A 24,370-nucleotide genomic window follows, 5' to 3' on the forward strand; every position below is an offset into this window, starting at 1 on the left:
GAAGTGAGGCATTTTTCAGGTAATGTTTTTCTGTACCTTGTCTTGGTCACCATCTAAATCTTTCCGAGTTGCCTTCCGGGTGCTGACTTCAGTAAAAGATGCCATCTTTGCATTCTTCCTTTTAATTGCTTCCAGAAAAATTTTAAAGAACCTGAAAGAAGCAGCAACCCAGAATGTCAAAGCTCTGCAGTACTGCAGTCAATTTCAAGCTGTCAGAAAATTAATTTATTTTAATAAGCCAGTCAACTCATGACAGACATATTCTCTGGTGGATGCAAAAGTACCTCTAGGACAAGGCAAATAATTTTTCTTCTCGCCCCTTTCTCATTCATTTAGGAATCGAAAGGTTGGTATCAGCTCTCTTACAATCACAGATGTAGTAGCCAAGCATCCTATGTTTAAAATAGTAAGCTCATCTGGACATAAAATCTGCACATCAGATTGACCTTCAGAAGAGATGGTTTACTACTGGACTTTTCTCTTTTGTCAACCAACCAGCACATGCGAATTGTTAAGTAGAGTAACCCAGCTTGAACTCATGTGGCCTGAAGGAGGAAGAAATCAATGAAGCCCTTTTGCAAAACAAAAATAGCTTTCAATAGACCCTTATCATTAAATGTTCTACTTTTAACTACACAAATTTGGCCAGGCATGGGGAAGGAAGCAGGGGGAAAAAAGAAAGGTGGGGGGGGGGAAGCCAGCCTTTTCTCATTTATTTATTTTTAAAAAAATAATAAAAAAAATTAAGGTTTAGTTCTGTTCAATGAGAGCACCAAGGGATACCCAAGTATTCAAACATTTTTGCTGGTAATAAATGTTTAAGTATCCAAAGATAAGGAATGAGATGTTGCTTATATGGCTCTTCTCTGAGTATATCGAAGACATGTGAAAGATCTGCCTTGACACAATTCTGCACTGTCACCACACCACAGATCCACAGTTTTATTCAAGACATAAAAAGCAACTGTGTAGATGCTTCTGCAAGCAAATCTGCAGGAAGCTGTCACTCTGAAAGCCATAGCAGCAGCAATAAACAACATGCAGTGACCCTCAGAGCCCGTGGAAAGGCAAAAGAAGAGCAAATATTCAAGTACCTGAAAGCAAACTCACCTTGTTTCCATGAAGTGCAAGATGTCCTTGGGCCTCACACACTTCTCCTCTCGGTAATATTCATGGGGCAAGAAATGGAATTTGATTTTGTAGAGGCGATGTTTGTTCTGCTTGCACTTCACACGCAGGGATTCCTCTATCTCAACTTTCTGCAAGACCTACAAAAGCCCCAAGTAGGAATGTTACTCCTCTGATGAAGACACTTCATTTACTTCCTGCAATTCCAATGCCTTCCACTGGAGACCAGAATTACACAAGGCTAACTGGCAAACTTTTCTGGGGGCTTTGCGGCAGCTCCTGGGCAAAAGGGCTCTACCCTATTGCACTCTTTTTGGCTTAAACTCCTCCCACAATTAACTTAGACAATACTGGGAGAACAGCCTCACTTCCCACCTGACTCCTTCCTAAGAGACTACACTTCTTAGTGGGCCAACAGCTTCATTTTACTGACCCATCTCATTGACCTTGACAGTATTCCAGCACAGATCTGAGTCTCAACTCTATCCTTGCCACTTTCAACTTGAAAGAGTAAGACAGAAGAGCGTATGGCATGCAGGAGAACACAAGAAAGACTGCACCCCTAGGAAGAGGGAGCACAGAATACATCAGAGTTCAGTATATCGAGTCTCCATGAAGCCACGCATTTTGCTTCTACTGAGCACAGCCACTTGTATAGGATTAGGAAGGGGTAGGGGACAGAGAGGTCTCTGCTATGCCAGTCACAGCCAGATTAGATTGTCTCAAAGAGAAGACAAAACCCCTCCAATTCTAGAGACTGACAAAAATGAGCTTGAGAAAAAGCCAAACAAGGTTATGCCAGCAAACATAAATCCTCTCTGCTGTTATACTACTGCTATGTCTCAACTATTACCCTTCCTTCACATTCTATAGAGCTTATAGCCTGTGACAATGCTCTACAGGTTAAATTGAACTTAAGTCTCATACAGCCACAGTAACTGCAATTCCTTTCAGTGCTCCACTTCCTAGCAGATATTACAGGTTCAGTATGCGAGAGGTGAAAAGAAAGGACCTTCTCATCTTGTGCCCACAGATAAGCCTTTAAAAATGGAAACTGCTACAAAGCCAGACTAACTGATGAGCTCAAATAGGAAATTTTGTTTTGCTGACTCTCAAAGGATACACTGAATAGGAGGCTCACCTCAGCTAAGCACACTCTCGTGAGCTGTCTCTTAAGCTGTTTCACCTTCTTGAAAGCTTTCTTGGTATTGAACACAGGAACACTCATCATCGGTGTTTTAATTTTTGCACTGGCCACCATCAATATTTCCCGCAACCTTTAAATAAAAAAAGATCTTTCAAATTAAGCATAAAAGCACTATGCATTCAAGTAAGTATCTAGTTCATTTAATTAGGCAGCATGCAGCAACTGCCAGTTCTACCAAAGCCATATGCATCAAGAGCTGTGGTTACCATTGCACTACTCCTTTTTACTTTTCTCATTCCTCATTAGGCACAGCACAACAGTAGCTCTACTGCCTCAGTGAGCATATCACCCCAGTTACGAGAATAGTGATGAAAGTAAATTATTCCAAGAACAGAACTAATGAAGCCTGTTTCCTTCGGATGCATAATGTATGCTTCTTCATACTTTCTCCCCCTCCCCTGCTTCTCTGAAGTAACACAACCATCTCCCATCTAAGGCATCGCATACCTATGCACAAGGCCAGGGTTGGCACCCATGTTATTCAGAACAAGCTGATAACTGGCTGGTAAACACATGTGCGCTAATAAAGTCACTGTCACCAAACAGAAGAGCCAGGGGAAACCTCGCTGCTATAAAACAAGTCTCTCTCTACATAGGTGACAATGATACTAAACATGCCAGATTTCATAGCTGCAGTGAAATTTTGTGTGGGGAAAAAAATAGGTTTAAAAGTTAGTAGGGGGAAGAAGAGGTCAGCAGAGGGCAAACCCACAAAGCACCATTTCTTTAGGCTTATACTGTACTGACTAAAAATACAGAAACAAATAAGCCACTTCCTATACATCAGATAAGAGTAAGGGGCCTTCACAGATATTTTGTATCTGGAAAATGAATCAAAACAACCATAAAATTGTAAAACATTGTAAAACATTAGTTATGAACAGGCACAATTTACAATTAAACTGAAGGATCATTTGCCCTCAAGATTACACATATACCTGCCAGTGAGATTAAGCACTATTACCTAAGTGCCAAAAATTGCGAAGGATCCATTGAGAACAAAGTTTTCTCACCTTGGAATACCCAATGTGACATTCATTTCACCTCTGCCAGCAAAGTGGAAGGTGTTCAGAGTCATCTGTGTGGAAGGTTCCCCAATACTCTGAGCTGCAAGAAGACCCACAGCTTCTCCTGGGTCACAAAGAGATCGCTGCCACTTTAAATACAACAAATCCTTCAACCTGAAGACAGGAAGGAAGAGGATTAGCTCAAGGTAGTACAAAATAAAGAACTCAGAAGAGACTGAAACATTGCTCAGTTCAATACAGTTACCTCTTTCAGCCAGTTTCTCCCACTAGCTTATGGATAAATACACTCCAGAAAGTATAAAATTGTCTAACCCAATCTGATCTGACAAACACAGCCCATCAACACAGAACTGGGGCCTTGGCCAAACCATATTTTAATTCTGCTGCTAATTCCCAGAATGTCAAAAGACAGTCCATTTACTCCCACTTGCTCATCTTAACTGCCTTGCTAACTCCAAGGTGTGACAAGAGAATATTTTGGTTTTTAAGCATTACTGTAAAGTATTATTTTATATGTAGGGGGACAGCAATACTTGCTGTTAGTCCGTAAAGCCTTTGCCAAAGCCCTTAGCAAAACAGAAAATTCAGGTCTGGAACCAGGGCCTCTCCACTGCACACTAAGCACACTTGACTTCCAGGAACCATTCTGAAACCCACTACTTTGTTTTACAAAGGTCACAACAAAACCAAGAGTTGATAAAGGCTTTTCATCTTTAGCAAACTCAGTCCAAAAATAGGCATTTTGGGTTTTGGCTCAGTACAAAGAATTAAAGACACAGAAGTTATTACCGATCAGAAGAAAGTGCTGGGCGCATGTAACTTTGTCTGTTCTCAGATTCCCATTTGTTGATGTAATCTTCGACTCCATTTTCAAATGTTTCTGAAACAGATGCAAAATAAGTATCTGGACGCCAAACACCAAGGCTTGGGTCAGGACATTTATTTGTCTTCCTCATATATTTTCTTCGTTTCTTCTCGTCTAGTTCATACCACATCTTCAATAACTGAAAACAAGAGGAGATTTTAAAGCAGACTGGTTTGTCCACAAAAAGACCAAAACCAAGTAACACTGCTTCCACCAGCAACAGCGAAAGAGGAAAAGATTACCTGTGTAAAACTTAAGGGTGTACATAACACAGCAAACAATGCGGCTACAAATATGGCGTTCTTCATTTTCTGACACTTAACACTTTTGATCCCAAATGATTTCAAGATTCTTTACAAGCTTGAAATAGTCAGACCTACCTATCCGTAGTAACTACTCCAGAAATCAGCGAAATACAGCCCTCTAGGAATGATTTTAACTTGGGAGTGAACCCCCTCAACATACTTAAATCTTTACTTCTAGCTGACTACCACCTCACCTGTCTAAAACTGGCATGACAAAGGAGCTTCTCTGATTTTCAGCTATCAACATTCAAGCCCAGTAGTCCAGCAGAGACCTCAAACATAGCTTGCATCTTTTGCATGCTGATCAGTTTTATTTCTATTCTTCAGTTTGTTAGTCTTTCAAGTAACACTTCAAATGTTGCATTTAATAAAGGAAAAAGTTAATACTGACTTAAAAAAGAAATAAATCAATACAAAAAATGAGCTAAACCTGTCTTTTACATGCCTTGATGTTTTATGAAGGAGGAATTGGCTTGTGACATGGAAGTCTGTCCACTGAGCTTTACAATATACTGAGAAAGAGATGAACATGTTATCTATATCTACCTATCTACTGAAAGAAAAAAACCGAACAAACAGTAAACGAATCCCCAGGTCAAATTGTTTTGAATGTTATCAAAAGTGCCAACAGCAACGCAAATTCAGCATAGCTGAATAAATAAACCAGTGATTAGGCGTAACATTTGCAGACAAGCTCACAGAGTTACATAATCTCAACACTTTCAACTTGGAGTTTCACGCTAACTGTCCACGTTCTACCAAGGTAAATTCCTTCTGAAAGCAAGGCTGTGAAGCAGCACCTGTTTGCATATTGTGTCCATACATACAATCTTCATTAGAAGCCATAACATATAGATTAGTGCCCTGATGTACAAGAGGCCTAAGCAAAAGTACTTTTTTGAAACACTAGGCAGGGCTGGCTCAGCACTCTGATCTTTGTATTTAAACAGCCTCTCATCCAGGTAGCAGATGTCCATCCAAGAGAGATCTACTCTGTGTACATGAAATAAAAAAAAAACCACAAACCACACACAACAAAAAAACAACCCACCACCAAACAAATAAAAACAATCCCCCAAAACCACCGACAAACATGGGCTGTTTTCTAAAACCAGTTTTGGCCTCTAACCTAGCACCAGGGCACACAGACTTCAATAAATGAATCTCAGCTTCATCACCCACACAGCTGACATGATTCCTTCAAAAGGTTAACTTTATATAAGTAGACTGTGAAACACTTCGGGACATAAAAAGCCATTTAGAAAAGAAAAAAAAAAAAAATCACTGAATTATGCAACTTTTTTAAAGGGCTCAGTCAATTCAATTGCTTCTGTGTTACCTGTAAAGTAGCAGGATCTCTTCCATTTTTGATTTCTCCTCCTGTAATCTGTGCTTTTACACTTGCCATTTTCTTATGGCAAAACATCAGAAAACCTCCTTCTCTTTGCACAGAGTTTTGGTGCCTGGCTCGCCACTTTTTGATGGCTTTGAACTGCTGGTTAGCTTGGTGAGACTCCATCCTTGCTAAAGCTTCATCCAGATGGTTTGTCTTCTGGATTACCTGTAAGGAAGTTACCTGTATGATTACTCTTCTCCCTATGCTCACTGTAGCAGAAAAGGCAAAGCAAACTGGAAAGGTCATCTGCTGCCACTCAAAATGTTCAGTTGCTGTAAAACAGCTTTCAAAATTGGTTTTCAACCCAACTGAGACAAAACTCATTGTACCTTTATGTGGCTATTGCCATTCTTTAATAAGCAGTGATGATACTGGTAAAAGGAATTTTACTCATCAGTCTGTCAAGTTTGGTTAAGTCACCTGTGTTGAATCCAAATGCAGAATTAGAATACATAAGAACAGGGAGAGCACTTGGTGCTCTGTTGAAATTGAGACTGCCTAAATCATGCCACAGACTTAAGATTCACTTCTGTATTTTGAATACAATAGCAAATAAAAATGTAGGTTAGTCTGAGAATGACTGAGAGAAACAACTATGCCATTGGATCCTTAACAGATATGCCAGATGTTAATCATGCATTTCAGTCTCCCCCTTCACCTCATATAAATACTTAAGATTTAGGTGTTCTACCTCATAATTTTCTGCAATGAAAGGAAATTGCTCAGGTTGTAAGAACTGAGTTTTAGGGATATCAAGCCCATCTTCTCCATACAGAAACTGCACCACACTGCCATCACTATCCCGTACTGTCAGGTCATACTGAACTACCAGTCCTTCCAAATGTTTTATGATACACCTGTTCCAGAGAAAAAAAAATCCACTGTTAAGAGGCTACAAAGCAACAAGGATGATAAAACTCTAACATGAAAAATACTGTTTTCATTAATATCTTAAGTGCACTTAAGGGCTGATCAGGAATTCTGGAAGCCAAAAATCATAGACACAACATACAGGTGAAATGCATAATGATACTGCAAAGCTTTCTGCATGTTGCTCCCTTCAGTTTCCTTGGACTGAAGTGACTTAAAATGAAATAGCAAATTACTCTATTTCTGCTGTCACTCAAACAGTTGCCTGAAACAAGGGGGCATCTCTCCTTTAGAACCCCTGACTACCCTCTGAAACAATTAAAAAGTTCCACCTTCTATATAGTAGAAGCCTTGCTGGGGTAAAGACGAGGGTGCACAATGTTGCCAAGAAAAGCTACAGTTGCCTGGAATTTGTACATCTTTACTTGTAGGAGGAAAAAGATTTCTCCAAAAGGAAAAGTTGCTGCTGCTGTGTGCCAGAGATAAGTTACAGATGATAAAGTTCCACTTGATCTAGTCCTCTAGAAAGTCAGCCTTAGAACAAACATTCAACACTCAAACTGTAAACCCTTTTCTAAAAATAAAGCACGCTGAAGTTAATCTAAGCAATACAGGTGCTTCTTCCAGTCTACACTACTCTACAAAAAAACCAACCAACCAACCAAAAAAACCCCAAACAAACAAAAGGACCTTTTAAAGGCCCAAGTTCTAAAACAAGCCTCTTACCTTTGTAGGTACCCAGAACGGCTAGTTTTGACAGCTGTGTCCACGAGACCTTCCCTGCCAGCCATGCAGTGAAAGAAGAATTCCTAAACATAAGCACAATACCATCAGCGTTCTGCTGAGAAGTACACCAAGACTGGCAATTCATGCTCTCTTTCTCAAAAGCTACATATGAAAGTAGGCCGAACAAAGTCGATTTATCTATAATTGCAGACACTCTGTATTAAAATACCAAGATTTAAATAAACTTCAGTATAAGCACAAGCAGTATTAAACTTACAGAAGGTTTGATCCCAGTGAGAAATCTGCCAGTCACAAATCCTCCTGAGCTAGGGGAAAAATCATAAGGCTGGAAACATGGCAGTGATTTGCCAGATGCCATCAGTGGGGGTCTTCGACCTTCCAACTCAATCTGGCCCAGCAAACAAGAAATCTAAATATGGACAGAAGAAAAGGAAACAACAGTTTTCCATCCAACTTTTTGCTCATGTAAGTTCAACAATTTTTCCCGAAAAACACAGTAAAAAAATTAAAATGTTCACTAAATGTTCTTTAGCTAAATGTCAACATGTTCATTAATGTTCTTGCTACTGATGGGCAGAAAAGGCACGCAGACCTCATCTGGTCTTTTTAAGTCTTTCCAGCCCCTTGACTCATCCTCAACATTTTCATTCTCATTCTGTATGTTTATTTTAATACAAAGACATGTGAAACTAGAAATATCATAAATATTTTTTAGGTCCCTACATTACCCTCACCACCTCTCAGCAGTGTACTAAAAACAGAACAAAAAAAAAAAAAAAAAAAAAAAATCGAAAACAACACCTTCTCTCTCTTGAGCTTTGGTCATTCTCTCTCATCAGAGACGGAATTTTAGAAGGCCTTTTTATATACTGATTCTTGTTTGGTGTCTGTGTTGCAGAAGACAAAATGAAAACACATCCTTGCCATTTCTACCAAAATCAAAGTAAGATTTAGTTGTTCCTATTCAGTAATGGAAGAAGGAAACAGAGGGGTCAGTCTCCAACAGAGGCCAGGAAAAGTCCTCTCCTACAGTAGGTTTGTTTGTATAATCTGCTGCATTCCTTCCAAAAAGAAGGTCTGCTGTTTCTATAAATCCTAATGTACCAAGAACTGATTCAAAAATAGAAGGTTATAATAAACATTGACTCTCCTCCATCACCCACTGAGGTCTTTATTACATTCTTCTAAAATTTTTTCATGCCAAAGGCCTCTATTCCCAAAGCCCAGAATAAAAATCTTGCTTTGGTACTAGATATCCACACAAGAGCTTCTCAATAGCTTACATTCTAGGACAAATCACATCAACACATGCAGCTATTCTAGTTATCATTACCTGCATTGTATTTACAGTAGACCCTTTGGCTCCTGACTGTACCATCAACTGCAAATTGTTCTCTGGAAAGCTCCTGTGGAGACCAAGGGGCATACAAACCTAAAGAGTTGTGATGGGGTGAAGGGAACAAAACAAAACCATTATTAATAAAATAATAAACCAAAGCAATTCCTGTTGAAAGCTTTAAGAAAGTGAAACGATGAGTCATCACAAGCATTCCTATTTATAATTTTAAAAGCATCTTGAATATTAAGCCATCTTCTCATTCAGGGAGGACAAGGTTGAGGTGGTGAGGCAGTATGTGAAGCTCATGCTGGGGCCAGATGGAAAGCTTCAGCCTCCAGAAAAGTCATGCAACCCTCATCGACATTAAATTAACTTAATAAGAAAGTCTCCAAACAAGATTAGTATACACAGATGCCTCGATGCCAACCTTGTTAACTTCATTGTTGTAATTGTTTACTTCCTCCTTGAATTTCAGATCTACCATGTTAAAATCCCTCTGGTCTTTGCAGAGATGGGCATCCTGCCATTTCCCTTGGACTTCCTCACACAGTGCTGTTTCTGGCAAATTAAGAGCAGCTCTAACAGCCTGAAAGTAAAATATAGGCATTTTTAGGTGCTAAGCAGGCATGATTAAACAGGGCAGGATTTCAAAAATTTTTAATTGGGGGGGGGGGGGGGGGCTGGGGGTGGAACTTCTGCAAGACAGACTTACTTCAATACCATGCTGGCTTGACTTTTCAATGATTTTTTGTCTTTTGTGGTCTGCTTCAGGTTTAACCAAAATATCTTCAATCCCTGTTAAAGAGAGACAGAGCACATAATGATCTAAAAATGAAAAAGAATTGAGGAAGGAACCACATTTGGTGTCAGGGATTTTGAGAGCAAAGAGCTGGAAAAGGAAGTCACAGTTAAAGAAATAGTAATTGTTATAATCAGGCTAACTGCAGTTTGACAAGAAAAAAAAATTCTGAATGGCTTTTTGAGGGAGAAGGCATAGGCTGTCAAAAAACCCATGCAGCATCAACTAAGCTAAGCATTAAGGGTACAAAATCAACTCCCTAAGTTAAGAAGTCTTAACTTCAACAGTGTCTATAAAATCTTAATCGGTGCACCTGCACAAACGTGTTACAGGCCAGCCACATCAAACTGTTTTTTCTCTTCCATCCACTTCAAAGTTCCTATTAGCTGAACTTTGCAGAATCTGTCATTTCCTAGCTTTTTTAAAAAGGTAAACTAAAAATACAGACCATTGTGATGACAGGACCAGGAGAACAACAGTTTAGAAGAAATCAAACGTTGGAACCCTAACTCCTTAACCTACTTGTAAGGAGTCCTGTGAAAGTCACTAAAGTGGTCACTAAAATGGCTGGAGCACGTGATGGATGAAGAGAGGCTGAAAGATGTGTTTGTCCTTCAAAGATACAAGGAAACAAAATTTTCTTCAAGAGGAAAAAAAATTTTGACAACATATATGATTAAATGCTGGCACAGGGACTCAGAGTTTGTACAATCACCATCCCTGGAGATATTCCCAACTTGACTGGACATTGCTCTGCGCAAGCTCACCTGGCAGGACTTGCTTTGAGCAGGGAGCTGTATTAGATCACCTCCAGAGGATTGTCCCAGGTTAAGTGTACAGCAGTTGTAGGGGGACAAGTGGGACACTTTACTAGTGAGTTGCACATACATTTAGAAGGCAAAGGAGCCTATGGCCCCGTCACATGTCCCTCTATTTTTACTCTTTTTCTCCAGCCCTGCTCTCCTTTTCCCATTCCATCCTTGTCTCTTCTACTTTATCTGCTACTCCTGAACCTGATTCATCTCACCCCAAAGTCTCATCTTGCTCAGTCCCAAATCGTCTCATCTTCACCAAATCCCAGACTCCTGCTCCAGTGTCACTTCTCTTTTTCTTATGTTTTAACTACCTGGTGATCCCAGGCTTGTTATCTTTTCCTAACTAGTTTTTGCACCTTGTCTCTCTAGACATATTTTCTGTGTCTTACCGTTAATTAATCGCCTTCCTCACCTCAACTGATGTCCCTCCCTTTTCCTTGGCTCACAGCAGTCTGTTGGTTCCTCACCACTGCTGTCTACCAGTTGACCGTGCCTACGTAACTCTAAGTGATCATATTTTGCCTTCAGACAAAGCCAATTTAAACCCTCCTGCTGCTACATACTGTAAGTATTTCATTAGTACAAAAACATCTTGTAAAGCTCTACATTGTAATTTGAAATATTTCAACTATTGCAAGAAGAAAGAGTACAGTAAGGGTCAAATATTTATTGCATGCCAAGTGCATTTTTTGTATCAGTTTGCAAAGCTGTAATGAAAGTCAAACGTTTACCAAAAGAGTTACAATAGAATGAGATATGCAAGACTTTATTAATAACCCCTCAAAGTTCTTCCACCTTGCTTTATCAGTTGTTCTGGTTTCTATGCAACAATTCTTTTTCAGAGAAGTAAAAATAACAAAGACTTATAGGATCTTTTGATCTAAACAAAATTTCAACACAAGACATTTAGACTGCTTACACTTTGACTGGGCAGAACAGAAGAGAGGACTTGATGGACATACTCAAGATTATACTTTCTCTTTATGGTTAGAAGGCCAGCTATGCATCAACCAGAACAAAAAAGACCAAAAATAGGCTGGCAAACAGCTATCCCACTCAAGGACAGTTTTGCAAAATTTTATTTACAGAACTCTTCGCATGTATTATGCCCAACAATGTCTGTTCTGTATCTTAGGAGGTGCTGCACTACAGCACTGGTGAATTAGTCCTTGTGTTACTCACCCATTGTAAATCCCCTGTACAGCTGCAGATAAGCAGTAAAGAGGCGTCCTAGACATGTTAGCACTTTCCCACTGGTTTCACCCCCATAGATTTCATAGCAACAGTGGACTAGGCCATAGGCAGAGCTGCCAAAGTGAGCTTTGTCCAAGACTCCACACATTAATTCCCCATTTCTCATAATAACCTGAAAAATAAAACACAGCTATTCATGAACACATGAACACAAAGAAATTTTGATCTTCTTATGATCTCTACAGATTTTTCTGTGTAATCTACATGAAAACAGGTTTAAGTTTAAAAAGCCCACATATTGGTGAAGAGTTAAATATGGTCAGGTTATCTATACTTCCAGAATTTATAGCAGAAATAAAACTAACACCATCTGTATTTTTCCACCTATAAAGTCAAACAATGAAGACACATGGTCTAACAAAAACTGATGGAATCTGTATCAGTCAGGATCAGTACAGAGTTCTTCCTGACCCCCAGGGCTATCCTCTAATCTTGCAGTAACTGTTGCTGAATATCTGTTTTTAACCTTGTCATCTGCCTGCTTCCCCTTCCCATTCCTCTACCGTATACACAATTTTATTACAATACATCCCAGCCCAGCCTCCAGAGTTGCTGCCCCAGCATACCTGAGATTCACACATTGAATCAAGATTTAGACATCTGTTTGCAGGTCCCTTTACCCAGGCTCTTCCACCAATCTTAGCTTTCCCAGTCAAATTCAGTGGGATGTGGTTTTCTGGAATGATGTTTATTAACAATGTAGAAACAACCTATAAAGAAGCAGGAAGAGTGGCAGGAACTATTTATTTCCTGTATTCCCTTCTCAAGGTAAAGAATTTGGCATGAAGTAGAACAGCAACAGTATATGTATTTTTTTTCCACTGACAGCCAACCTTTAAAAGCTCAGAAATCTTAAGTTTACAAGACAGGAATATCCTCTAGCCTTTGAAAGATCAATGAGCTGAGACACATAATTATTCAGAAACACATGGCACCAAAGATTTTTCCAATAATTATGTATCTATATATAGATAAAAAAAAAAGTTGTCTGTTGGGTTTTATAGGAAAAACTGGCAGAGAATTTCCCCTACTCTGCTATGAGACATAATATTTGGATTGAATGTTAAACTCTCTTAAATAGTAGAAAATGGAGCACTCACTTGGGCTTCCCAGGTATTACATCAACCTAATGATAGTCTCAACCAAAAAGTCAAATATTTACCTACAACCTTTAAGTTCAGAGATTTAAAAGCACTGACTGGCATAACCTAGTTTACTATGATCAACAAATTCCTTCTCTGCTCCCATGCCTGTAAACTGCAGCATTATACTTCTATCTGCAACACTGTTCAGAGCAGCAAGTAGAAGTACTATTCTAATACTGTCATTTTAAATGAAAGACGACTCTCATAGCTCAATAAACACACACCAACATCTATGTGGTGTTGATCAGGTGATGGGATCTGGCTTTTCAGCAACCCTCAGCAGCACTGGTTTTAACATTAGCATTCTGCTTACTTTGGAACCACCAGCATTCTTTAACCCAATAAACTACCTGCTTTCCTGTCCATAACTGTTGTGGTTTCATAATGGCAGGAGGAAAGACTTTAATTCTTCCTTTTTTGTCTGTTAGTCCTCGGTAAACAAGCTCCATATATTGCTCTCTGGTGAAAAAGCAGCCCCGGATTGTCATGCTGACTCCAGAAATCATGTGATCCTGGATCAAGCCAGGAAGTGGCTTCCCATCCTAAAGAGATAACAACAAAAAAGGCGGGGGGGGGGGGGGGGCGGGCAGGGGTGTGGATAATTAGTCATGTGCTAGCAGCTTCCAAAATTATTCCAGCTGTATAAAAGAACTAAAGTCATTTGTAAAGAACTCATCAGCACAGCCCTCTGCTAAATCTCTTCTGGACATTGACATTAAAAGGAACGAGACTGTTTGGATGTGCTGGGCCTTCTTTAGATGAAGAGAGCCACAAGTGGAGACAGAACAGAAACCAGGAATAAATTTCAAAACTAAATTAAAAAAAAAAACAAAACTCATTCTCATCAGACAAACCAAAACAAACACACAAAAAAAATCAAAGTGGTTTGCATAGGAATAAATTTATCTGACAGTTTTACTTACCTTTGGAACCAGATACTGTTCATCAGTAAAGGCTAAGGTGTAGGCTTCTGCTCTACCCAGCTCACTCTGTGGAAAATGGGCGTTCATTTCATCACCATCAAAATCAGCATTGTAAGCCTTGCAGTTGGCATAGTGAAGCCTCAGCACTTTTTCTCCAGGCAGTATTCGGGCCCGGTGAGCTTGGATGGAGGGTCTATGAAGAGTGGGCTGGCGGTTCAGTAAAAGGACATCTCCATTTTTAATATGTCGACATACCTGCAAGAGAATTTTGGTTGCTGCCTATAAGGCATTTCCATGCATCCCTCTGAAAAGACTGCATCTTAAAATACACACACATCCAAAACATTTTCTTTCTAGTATTAATGTTCTGCGCAAAACTCTGTAAGAGTATCAAGACTATTTGCCCCTGAATGCCCTCTGCTCTCCACCAAACCACACTCTAAGGCTGCATATCCTCCATTAACTCCCACAAACCACAGTGATCAACCCAAGTTCACAGCATGCAAGCCACGCTCTGCCAATCTCTCCTCTCCCTTGGCAATATAGGGATCACAAACTGAAAAGGAAAGAAAATTATGCCATTTGTAAATGAGAAAATAAACTGTTTATCCAAAGCCCACTGGGCTGAATTGATAATACCTATCACCATACACCCAGCACCGGGCATCCTAGAATAAGGTAATAATATGACCCAGTAGCTGAAGCAGAGGCCAGGGATCTCAGGGTTATAATTTCAAGGTTTGAGTACAGCACAGTATATTTTTATCTAGAACAGTCTTGCAAAACAGTCTCATTTTAATTTCTCTGTCAGCAACACCCATAAATCCATTTAAGTGATTATCAACAGTAGTATGATAAGCTGTTTGCACAGTCTAAATACTGTTATGTTTACCTCTGTGACAGGTTCTGAGAAGTGACATCACAGAAATACTCAGTCTTAAATATTAAATCTCTACCATGCCTCTATTAGAGACAGAGGTATACATAACAGACATTGTGAAGAGACCATTCATCACCAAAACTTTTGCCCTAACAGCTAAATAATAAGTTCTCAACTCTTGCAAGGGATGGAGATACAGTTATTAAGAAGATTCAAAGGTTGATTAAGCTATAGCACAGAGAACTCAAACCCTCCAGCAGCTCCGAAGAAACAACTGATATAAGCACTACGCATTTCACAAATATTAACATCTGTACAAACAGACGGATATCAGTGTTGTTGTTTCTTGTTTTGTCATCTGTAAAACGAGATGGTGATGGGAAGATGGATCCCAGGTTACAGCAGTCAGCACTAAGACACAGACCACTCCTCCTCTGGTCGGTGCCACTACCAGCACGGCTGACATAGAACAGAGGACTCTACTTCGTACATACTCACAGGCACCCCACTCCAGGAAGACACATCACATCAACTGCTTGTGTTGTACCTATTCTACAAGTATACTGAATTTCGGTCTTCAGAACTACCACCAAAAAAACGCTCCAAATACAGAACCTATTTAATATTTCAAAAGCAAAGGAAATAAGATAGAATTTGCTGAGAAGGATGGGGAGGCAGGGGGACATAAAAGCATAAAATGAAAGCAATATTTTATCTTCCATACTTCTAAGACTTCCCAAGAATAGTCAGCTGCAAAAGAAGGACTACTCTGTATCTTGGCACGATGAATGCCATACACTGCATATTAATAGAAGAGTAAAATTCAGGATGGAAAAATGTTTTTTAGAATTTGAAAAATTATCAAGCTGTTCTTCCCACACACCCTCCAACTTTTTCTTAGCCACCTACTAAAAGGCAAGATAACCCTGCCCTGGGAGTCTTTGTGAGTGGAATCACTAGCAAGGACAGTATTAGTAGTAGTAGTAGTATTAGTAGTAGTATTTTAAAAAAAAACACCACAAGGTAGGAGGGCTCCGACAAGCCCTTTGTTGTACTCACAATCTTCAGTCCTGACTGGGGCGCGCCTGAAGAAGGAGTGAGGAGTTGCTTAGCTATGGCTTCCCTCTGGGTCAAGCTGCTCGCACTCAACACTGTACGAGATCCATCTTCATTAATGACCATGGAGGCCCCAGGGTGAACCTTTGGGCCATTTATGACAGCCTGCCTCAGCTCTTTGACATTCCAGGGAGTGACTGGCTGAGGATAAGTCAGTTTGGTAGCAAATACCTAGACAGGAGGGAGAAGAGTCGAGAAATAACAAGTTGTTCAACTTTGGCTTAAAACAGTACTAAGTCACTGAGAAAATAGTGTCAAATATTAACCCATACAATGTAAACATAAATTACTTAAAGCTCTTGGTTGCATGTCCTTCTCCATCTACTGTCATGCCAAATAAATACATTTCTGTTTCAAAATCCTCTACCATAAGAATAGAAACGATATCCTTTTTACGATTTTCTACTGCACTAGAAAAGGAAAACTCAATCAGCTATTAAAAAAAGAAAGCATGACTTTAGATTCTGCAAACAAACCAACAAATACAGAGAAAAAGTGCATTATCGCCAGGTCCACTATTTGCAGATTGGCAAGCAGAAAAGATGATATAATGAAAAGCTCAAATTCAGGCTTGGTGTCATCTCTGTGTGGTTAAAAATCATTAGGGACGAATGAAGTTGGTGAAGTTATTATGGCCTTTTCTTAAAGGCTGCCATAGCTGTACAAGATACACTGTACAAAGACCACAAGAGAAACAGGATCTACTTATAAAATTTGCTCCAATTCATAATCCCAGAAAGCAAGTACAGCTTTTTCTTTTTTTTTTTTTTAATCCTCTTTCCCAGATGTGATGTTCAGTATAACGGTAAGAATTTCCTGCTCTTCAATGCTCCTTCTTTATTAACACACAATAGTCACATACAGCTATGACACACTGGGGAGGAAAGAGTCCAGATGAGTCAGAAAATCTCTACGTTTTAAACTACTTGCTATGTAGCTGAAAGTGTTACAGTGTAGTTCAGTCCCCAGCTGCACCAAAAAGAAACAATCCTTTATTCTTACCATAGGAATGCCAATCTCATTGGTACCAATGTACATATCGGGGCAAATGACTGATCGAGCAGCAAAATCCACACGCTTTCCCATCATGTGCTTGCGGAACAGTCCTTCCTTTTTTTCTAATAGCTTTGAAAACAGAAGTTAAGTTAATGATTAAAATGTGAAAGCATGCAACATCAGACAGATTCACTAGGTATTACAGTGATGAGTATCATGAAAATGCCTACATACTGATCACAAATATTTCACTTTTTTCTTATTCCATCAACTTCTCGTTTTACCTGTCTGTGACACACAAAGTCCAGAGTATCTAAGATTCTGCCTGCTACCCACCTGACGAATACCAGGGTATTTTTCTGTCATTAGTTTGTCCATGTCACTATCAAATACAATGTTAACATGGCTCTGAAGACGAATCCAAGCGTTGTATAGCTTATCTGCAAGGGTCTGTCCTGGAATCATTGTCAGGACAGAATGGTCCAGAGGTTCATTATTCTCTCCTGTCTCCTACAGAAACAGAAATTAGAAACGTGGACTTAACAAAAAATACCTTTTATTTACTAGGCTGAAATTATAGTATTAAATAGCAAATGAAACACTGGCCACTATTTTGCACCTCATTGAAGACACTTTTTTTTAGGAAAAAAAAAAAAAGCATTAACAACGTAAAGTTAACTTTTGAATTATTACAACCAAGTGTCTCAGACAAGTCTGCTGTCAAGCTTTAGAAACTGACTTGGATGGGAGATCTCCAAACACCACAGCTACATATACCAGTGGGATTTTAAAAGATGATTGCTAATCAATCATCTCCTGGTAAGTGACAGTCCTCTTTCCAAATTAGATGTTACTGATTAGTCAGTCTGTGCTACAAATCACTGTGCTATCAGAAAGTCCTATTCTTAGATAAAAATAATGTAAATCCAAGAGCTTTTATCACCTACATCACTTTATTTTCACAGTCTAAAAGTCGGTATAGCAGTCACATCTGAAATGCATTAACCTTCTGTCAAATGTTTTAAGAACATATCTCCACCTAGTGGCTAAATTCTGAGTAACCAAAAATATTTTCAAAATGTTTTACACTTAAGATGTAAATCAAGTTCAGCTGAAACTAAGTCCAGTATCAAAGAACCCTCAATAATACAATTCATGAACAAATATGAAAAGAGACACGGTGATATGCATTATTATTTACCACTATATGACCATGTGAACTGGTCGGTAACAAACAAACTTTGTTACTAATTAATGTTATTTGTGAATTTTTTAGTTCTATTTAGACATCAATGGTCAAAAATAACCACGATCACAATTGACTCTACTAGGCTTAGAAGATAAAGTGGCTTTTTTCCCCCCATCATTTTTCATTCGATGAGATGCTGGAAAAGTTTTACTGTGAACTGTTTGTGCTTCCTCCAGTAACAGGAGCCCATTATGTCTCATATACAGTAATCTAATACAAAAACTATGACTAAAGGAGTCTGCATGAAATGTTTTTCCCTTTGCACCAGGCAGGTGAGCAGAAAGAGGCATGAGAGGGAAAAAAAAAAAGCTATGGAGAACATCTCCAACGGCACATACTCCATTTTGCCCAGGCAAAAACTGTTATTGGAACAGTTTAAACAGGAGCCCACCTGAGTTCAACTCACATATCCAAAAAGCAAAGAATAGAGCAATGAGCAATTCTTACTGTTTGGGTTTCTTCTTCTGCGATTTTTATTGGCTGACATTGTTCTTTTGCCATGAGAACCAAGAGCTTCCGTATCATTTTAGCATCTTTCATGACAGCCTGCAAGTTCACAGTCTGACCATTTGTAAACAGTCGGTCTCCAACACGATTTATGGGACGATACCTAGAGCAGATAAAAATTACTTTAGAATATTAAAGCCACTGAAAAGTAGCATGATAAACCTCAAACGTTCTAAGCTAAGTCCTCAGTGCATGAAAAATAATCCCTATAAACTAACTGTAAGCATTTAAAAATTCATATATTATACTGGGACAGTCATAAAAGAGGAATGATTCCTTAACAAAAAATTCTACCAGTACTATACGATTATAATATTCTATAATAATTTAAAGTACTAATACTAAAACACGTTTTTTTAAATAATTAGTATTTTAGTCCTTTAACAAACTTATTTGAAGTTACAATAAAACTTATCATCAGTTACTGCTGTGATTTTTATTATTATTATTTTTTTAACACTCCACTGACACTTCAGCAGACCAGTGTCTGTACTATAGGTGTTTGCATCTCCAACTCCTGCAAAAAGTATGTGCTAAACCCCATGACTTCTACAAAAGTTTTTTTTGGGAAATTTTACCTTGAAGGTGGAACCACAAGTAGATCTAAAAAAAACATGTCTGGACTGAATCCCGAACTCTCATGGGGATCCATCCCAGGGAAGAGATAACGCAAAAAGAAACCTAAAAATATACAATAGAAAAGATAAACTCATTATCACTGCTATTGTTTGGGTATCCAAACCCCCAGATGCATTTGGGCAATCAAGTCGAAATAATCTGCTAAGTTAAACACTAGCAAGCTTGTTTAAAATGAAAACATTTAGGCATACTTTAGAAAGAATTGCCATTGTTCTTTTTGGTCATATACATGATTTTTTAGAAACAACTCTGAACAGAAATATAGAGTATAGCAAAAGAAAAAAGCAAAACAGCAGGAAGAAACAGTTTCCAGCTACTAGCTGTGACTGATTCATGAAACTGCTTTGGTTTTTCCTGGCAACTGCAGACGGATTCAGAGTACAGGGAACTCAAAAGAAGAGACCACTAAATACATTCTCAGTCTTTAACCAATGTAACTGTGGGGAATATTAGGTGCGGCACCATACAAACATCAAATTCTCCGTAAACAACAATCATGATTTGTGGGGAGCCACAATTTGAGAATAGTTGATCAAACTATTCATTGAATCCAGCTCTCTGCATTCACTAGCTACCAGTCCTCCTGTCACAAAATCTATCTTGCAGCCAGAAGCCCTTAAGACAAAAGGCAAAGATTTGGCAAGGAGTTTGCAACAGGAACAGTTGCAACCTTTGTCCCCTAAGTGATACAGAAAACAAAGTAATGTTGCTCTTAACAACCATTACCTTCATTCTTCCACAAGGCCAGGATGTATTCCTTGGCAGTCATCGGTGTCAGGTATCCTCTCTTCCCTAACTGGCTTTCATCAATAGCTGGAAAATAAATAAATAAATAAAAATAATAATAATTTAAAAATTATTTAAAAAAAAAAAATCACAAGAGATTATGTTGAAAGTTGGGTTTTTTGCTTACAATGGTAAGCTCTTCCAGCTCAGAGAAGAAATGGAAATACTGGCTAACATCTACATTAGAATTATCATTGAAATGTTTGCTTTGGGAATATGAAATTAACTAAAGAAAGAGCCTTCCCAGTATGAAAAAATAAGCCATTTCGGTGATTAATGGATATCAATATAAGTAATTGAAACAAAACTCAACTTTAACATAAAGTGTATGCTTTATTTGATTAATGGTGAGCTGGACCCCTTCTTCAAGTGATCTCATCCACTGACCAAAACACAAATCAAGAGTCAACCTGCAGCTGGAGAACACAGAAGTGAGATTCAAGTATTACCAGTGAGATCAAAGTTCCCATGAAATACCCAACTGGATGAGACAATAGCAACAGTCAGCAATCCATCTATATTATACATTAGAGTCTGGGCTAGCTGTATTTCAGCAGGGAAGGAAAACACGTGGCTTTGCTACTGAAAAGCAGAAAGATCATTTTTTAAAACAAACAAACAAAACCCCCCCCCCGAGATTTTAGGTCTCAATTCCCACTTCTCTTGCAGGTCAGCCCCTTGTGTCCCAGGGAAGCCAGAGTACATAACTTGATGAAAAGCAATTCTCCCAAGACCTCAGGTAAAGTTTCCTACTCTTCTTTTGGCTAAGGTCCAGAAATCCAGATTTTTCCACACTGACCACTTCAATTCCCCCTTCCTTCACATAAAAAACCCTTCCATCCCTTAAACACGAATGCATCAATGCCAAGGTTAAAAGTACTCCCTCCAAGATTCAATACAATGAGCAACTGTGACACAAGCTAGGCAGAATGTACATAACGGTATAGCCCATCCCATTTCAGAAGGTGTAATACTTCACTGTAATGAAAGTCATCAAGCGGTATTACAGCCTTGGTCTTTGAACACTGAGAGGAGGAATGTATTTCTTACTCATACTTTAGCTGTGAATGTTAACAGAGACTGCGAGCATATGGCTAGTTTTGAAGCTTTTTATGGGAAGGCAAGGTATTCTAAATCTGGCAACTCATCAGACCTTCCAGATCAACTATTTTCTTCACTATCACAACAAAACACATTCCCAGACTTTCAACAGTCCTAAAGGGGCTCAAATAAAAAGCCCAAAGTAGTACCATACAATTTAATGGAGTGGAAAATCACAGTTGTCACTCAAAAGCAGTAATGCTGGGATATGCAAACTTTCCTGCCTTTGTTGAATGTGTTATGGATAGGATGTTAAAGCAGAGATCTGACCTTTCTGCTTTAAAACCCATCACTGATGTTGTGCTTCTTCAGTCACAACTCCAGATATTTAATCTAGTATTTAAATCACAGACCAGCAAATGGAAAAAGCTCTCTATATAAATCTTTTCTAAGGGTTAAATAACCCACAAATCCATTTTGATTCTACCTGGTTGTGTAAAGGATCAAGGATACAACAAGAGCAAAAAGTAAGTTTAAAGTGATCCAAACACTAGGTTAATTAAGACTGGAAAGTGTCACCTACTTTCTTTTCTGTCCTTTCCTCTTTAAGAGGAAATTCTTCCATAAGACTTAGGATTACCTGATTTTCTTTCTGAAGTAAGGTTGGTCATTTTCCCCCTAGCTGATTTTTTATCTAGTCTCTCTATTTTAAAAATCTAGCAGAAAATCATCTACCTGCCAAAAATGAAACTCCCAAAACCACATTAGAGTTGACATAGATTGTGCTTTTGTACTTCTTTTCCTGACATACAGGCACTCAAAGCTGCAAAAGCACAGAAGGCTTGCAAATGGAGAAATTTAATGGAGTTGGGTACTCCCCTAGTGCTGAGCTTATTGTTTTATTTAAATTTTTTATAAATGAGTCACAAGCGCATAGTCACTGCTAGGAATCTGTGCACCTTAAATACAGGAAAATAAGTGCAAACGTATTTGAGTAGAAGACAAAAATTTTACCTGCTGGCTCATCCAGAATGCCTTCCTCCCCTGATTTATGGTACACTGTAGAAGGATAGGTTACTGTCAGCTTGCTGTTATGCTCCTTTCGCACTAGTGATCTCCTAGATCTTAAAGGAAAAAAAAGAAAACCGGGAAAGGCAGATAAAAGTTAATACAAATGCTCACAAAATTTAACTTTACACCAGCTATTTACTTCCTCATGTAGTTAAACTTACTTGCAGTTTGGGCATTTCTTTGAACTCATATGTGCTTTCCAGAACTGTGCTATCAGTTTATTTCTACACTCGCATACATTTTTGACCTGATAAAGAAGAAAAAAAAAAGATACGTAAAAATAATGAAAAATCATAAAATAAATTAAAAACATTTGATATGAAGAATTCATTAAACACTACACAATTAACTTTAACCATCAACACAAACATTATTAGTATCAATGCACACACATCCTTGTATTGATTTAATTCATGCCTTGATCCCTAGTGTTCTACCATCATCCTCCCATATTTGCTGGAAACATACACCCCCTCAATGCTCACCACCCTCCTTTTTAAATTTATTTCATAAATAGTCTTCATTTTTCAAGTCAGTACTGAATTTTAAAGCTTTTCTCTAATGATGATTTAAGAAGGTAGAAGATTGATAAAAATCACCTTTTTTTGACTGCTCAGGAATGTAAGATTTACAAAGTGCTCAAGGTTAGTTTTGAAACAAGTGATTAAGGAATTAAACTTGGCTTATAAACAAATCTGCTCTAAGATGTTAGACCTTTAAATATCTTCTTCACTAATATTTTCCTTTAGCTAACAAAGTACATTAAACTGGATTTAAATGGAAATAAGAATTCAATTACATAACTCTCTAAAAATTTCACTGTAAGTAAATCTGCAAATTTGCTGTATGCACGAGTTCTCAAAAATGTTCTGCAGCTCAAAACAGCTGGAACATCATACAGAGAAGTATCAACATCTGTACGTAATGTACTGACAGCAGTATCAGATTATTTTTATATGACATTTACACCATCAAAACATTTCCCTACACAAAGTGTATTTTCCAGAAACCTAATAGTTATACTGATAGGCAATAAAATCTTTTTAAGCTTAATTTCAGACATTTCACCCAGAAAGCCCTCTAAATACAAAAGAGTTCAGAACTCCAGAACAAAATCTAGAGTCTACATAGTCAAAGACAGCCTTTCTTCTGCACATTACTATTTTAAGAGGACAAAACCTGAGATCCCAGGAGAAGCACTGATTGTACTTACATTTGAACACTGATCTCTTACTTGATAACTTCCTAATATTTCCTGAACATGGTGATTTAACTCTTCTTCAATTTCTGAGCCTGTTGCATCTGCACATTGCTCTAAAAACTAAGAGACAGAATAAAAGAAATTGGGACAGCTCTATAGTTGCAGGACTATCAACTCAAAAAGGACTGGAGAAATACACAGTACTTGCCCTGTTCAGAATGACTTCAAGATCATGGACGGCATGTAGCAACCCTTTCTCCAGAACCTTCAGCTGACTTAGCAGTAAGTGAACCACAGCTCGAGCACATGTCAGCGTATGACAATTTAAGCAAGAACCCCGAATTAGAAGGTATAATTTCTGGAAAAAAAAAGGCGAAAAAAAGTTATCCTGGTAGATTTACTAGCTTGCACAGTAAGCAATTAGATAGATTTGTTTGAACTTAAAGAAAGTGCTACTATAATTGAGAAATTAGACTAATCGTTAAATTTAATCATAAAGAACAGGACTGAAAAAATTTCTTTCAACCACACAAACTTGTATGCAAAGCATGATCTGTAGACAAACTATCTGCAGGCTGTCTACATAACAGATACAGGAAAAGCTTGTCATATCTACAGCAACTCTGGGACCAAGGCTGCTCTTACGTAGCACTGTGATTACAGCTTCTAACAGCTTGTCCCGTGAAGGACAATATGGTACCCAAAACTCCACACTAGTAAAATGAAAAGTTCTGGTCACAAGTACTATCAGTGTCCCTCAAGATTCCTCATCCAACCACATTCTTCTCAAACTTCAGGAAAATATCAGTGGTTTTTATTATTCAGTGTATCTCTGCGCACAATTTGCTCTAGCTGCACACAGAACGAGTGGCCTGAAGGCTAGGAATTACTGCTGCATGATTGTATTCCTTGGTCAAATACAAGTATTTTACTTCAAAGCTAGGACAAGACTAGAAGTGGGACAGACCTCATCTAACTTCAGTCATCTGAAAGTGAGGTTTTTAGTCTCAATTAATAGCCTATGCAGGAGCCAGCTACTGTAAATGGGGAGATCGGCACCTCA

General features: G+C 38.5%; 1 protein-coding gene across 1 annotated transcript in view; it reads right to left on the minus strand.

The window, feature by feature from the left end:
• Positions 1-24,370, minus strand: part of POLR1A (RNA polymerase I subunit A) — a 37,064-nt gene that overhangs the window by 10,053 nt on the left and 2,641 nt on the right. The window contains exons 3-28 of the mRNA XM_052780753.1: positions 23,516-23,665; positions 23,320-23,427; positions 22,268-22,353; positions 22,050-22,159; positions 19,935-20,021; positions 19,148-19,250; positions 18,510-18,672; positions 17,150-17,323; positions 16,820-16,942; positions 15,761-15,988; positions 13,822-14,076; positions 13,249-13,440; positions 12,320-12,463; positions 11,682-11,865; positions 9,598-9,680; positions 9,313-9,471; positions 8,880-8,978; positions 7,803-7,955; positions 7,526-7,608; positions 6,621-6,786; positions 5,873-6,094; positions 4,153-4,367; positions 3,349-3,516; positions 2,270-2,405; positions 1,111-1,268; positions 37-151 (exon numbers count right to left, since the gene is read on the minus strand). Of these exons, the coding sequence (XP_052636713.1) occupies positions 37-151; positions 1,111-1,268; positions 2,270-2,405; positions 3,349-3,516; positions 4,153-4,367; positions 5,873-6,094; positions 6,621-6,786; positions 7,526-7,608; positions 7,803-7,955; positions 8,880-8,978; positions 9,313-9,471; positions 9,598-9,680; positions 11,682-11,865; positions 12,320-12,463; positions 13,249-13,440; positions 13,822-14,076; positions 15,761-15,988; positions 16,820-16,942; positions 17,150-17,323; positions 18,510-18,672; positions 19,148-19,250; positions 19,935-20,021; positions 22,050-22,159; positions 22,268-22,353; positions 23,320-23,427; positions 23,516-23,665 (3,864 nt within the window). The remainder of the gene's footprint in view (positions 1-36; positions 152-1,110; positions 1,269-2,269; positions 2,406-3,348; positions 3,517-4,152; positions 4,368-5,872; positions 6,095-6,620; positions 6,787-7,525; positions 7,609-7,802; positions 7,956-8,879; positions 8,979-9,312; positions 9,472-9,597; positions 9,681-11,681; positions 11,866-12,319; positions 12,464-13,248; positions 13,441-13,821; positions 14,077-15,760; positions 15,989-16,819; positions 16,943-17,149; positions 17,324-18,509; positions 18,673-19,147; positions 19,251-19,934; positions 20,022-22,049; positions 22,160-22,267; positions 22,354-23,319; positions 23,428-23,515; positions 23,666-24,370) is intronic.

Source organism: Harpia harpyja, chromosome 2 (assembly GCF_026419915.1).
Source record: "Harpia harpyja isolate bHarHar1 chromosome 2, bHarHar1 primary haplotype, whole genome shotgun sequence".
Classification (NCBI taxonomy): domain Eukaryota; kingdom Metazoa; phylum Chordata; class Aves; order Accipitriformes; family Accipitridae; genus Harpia; species Harpia harpyja.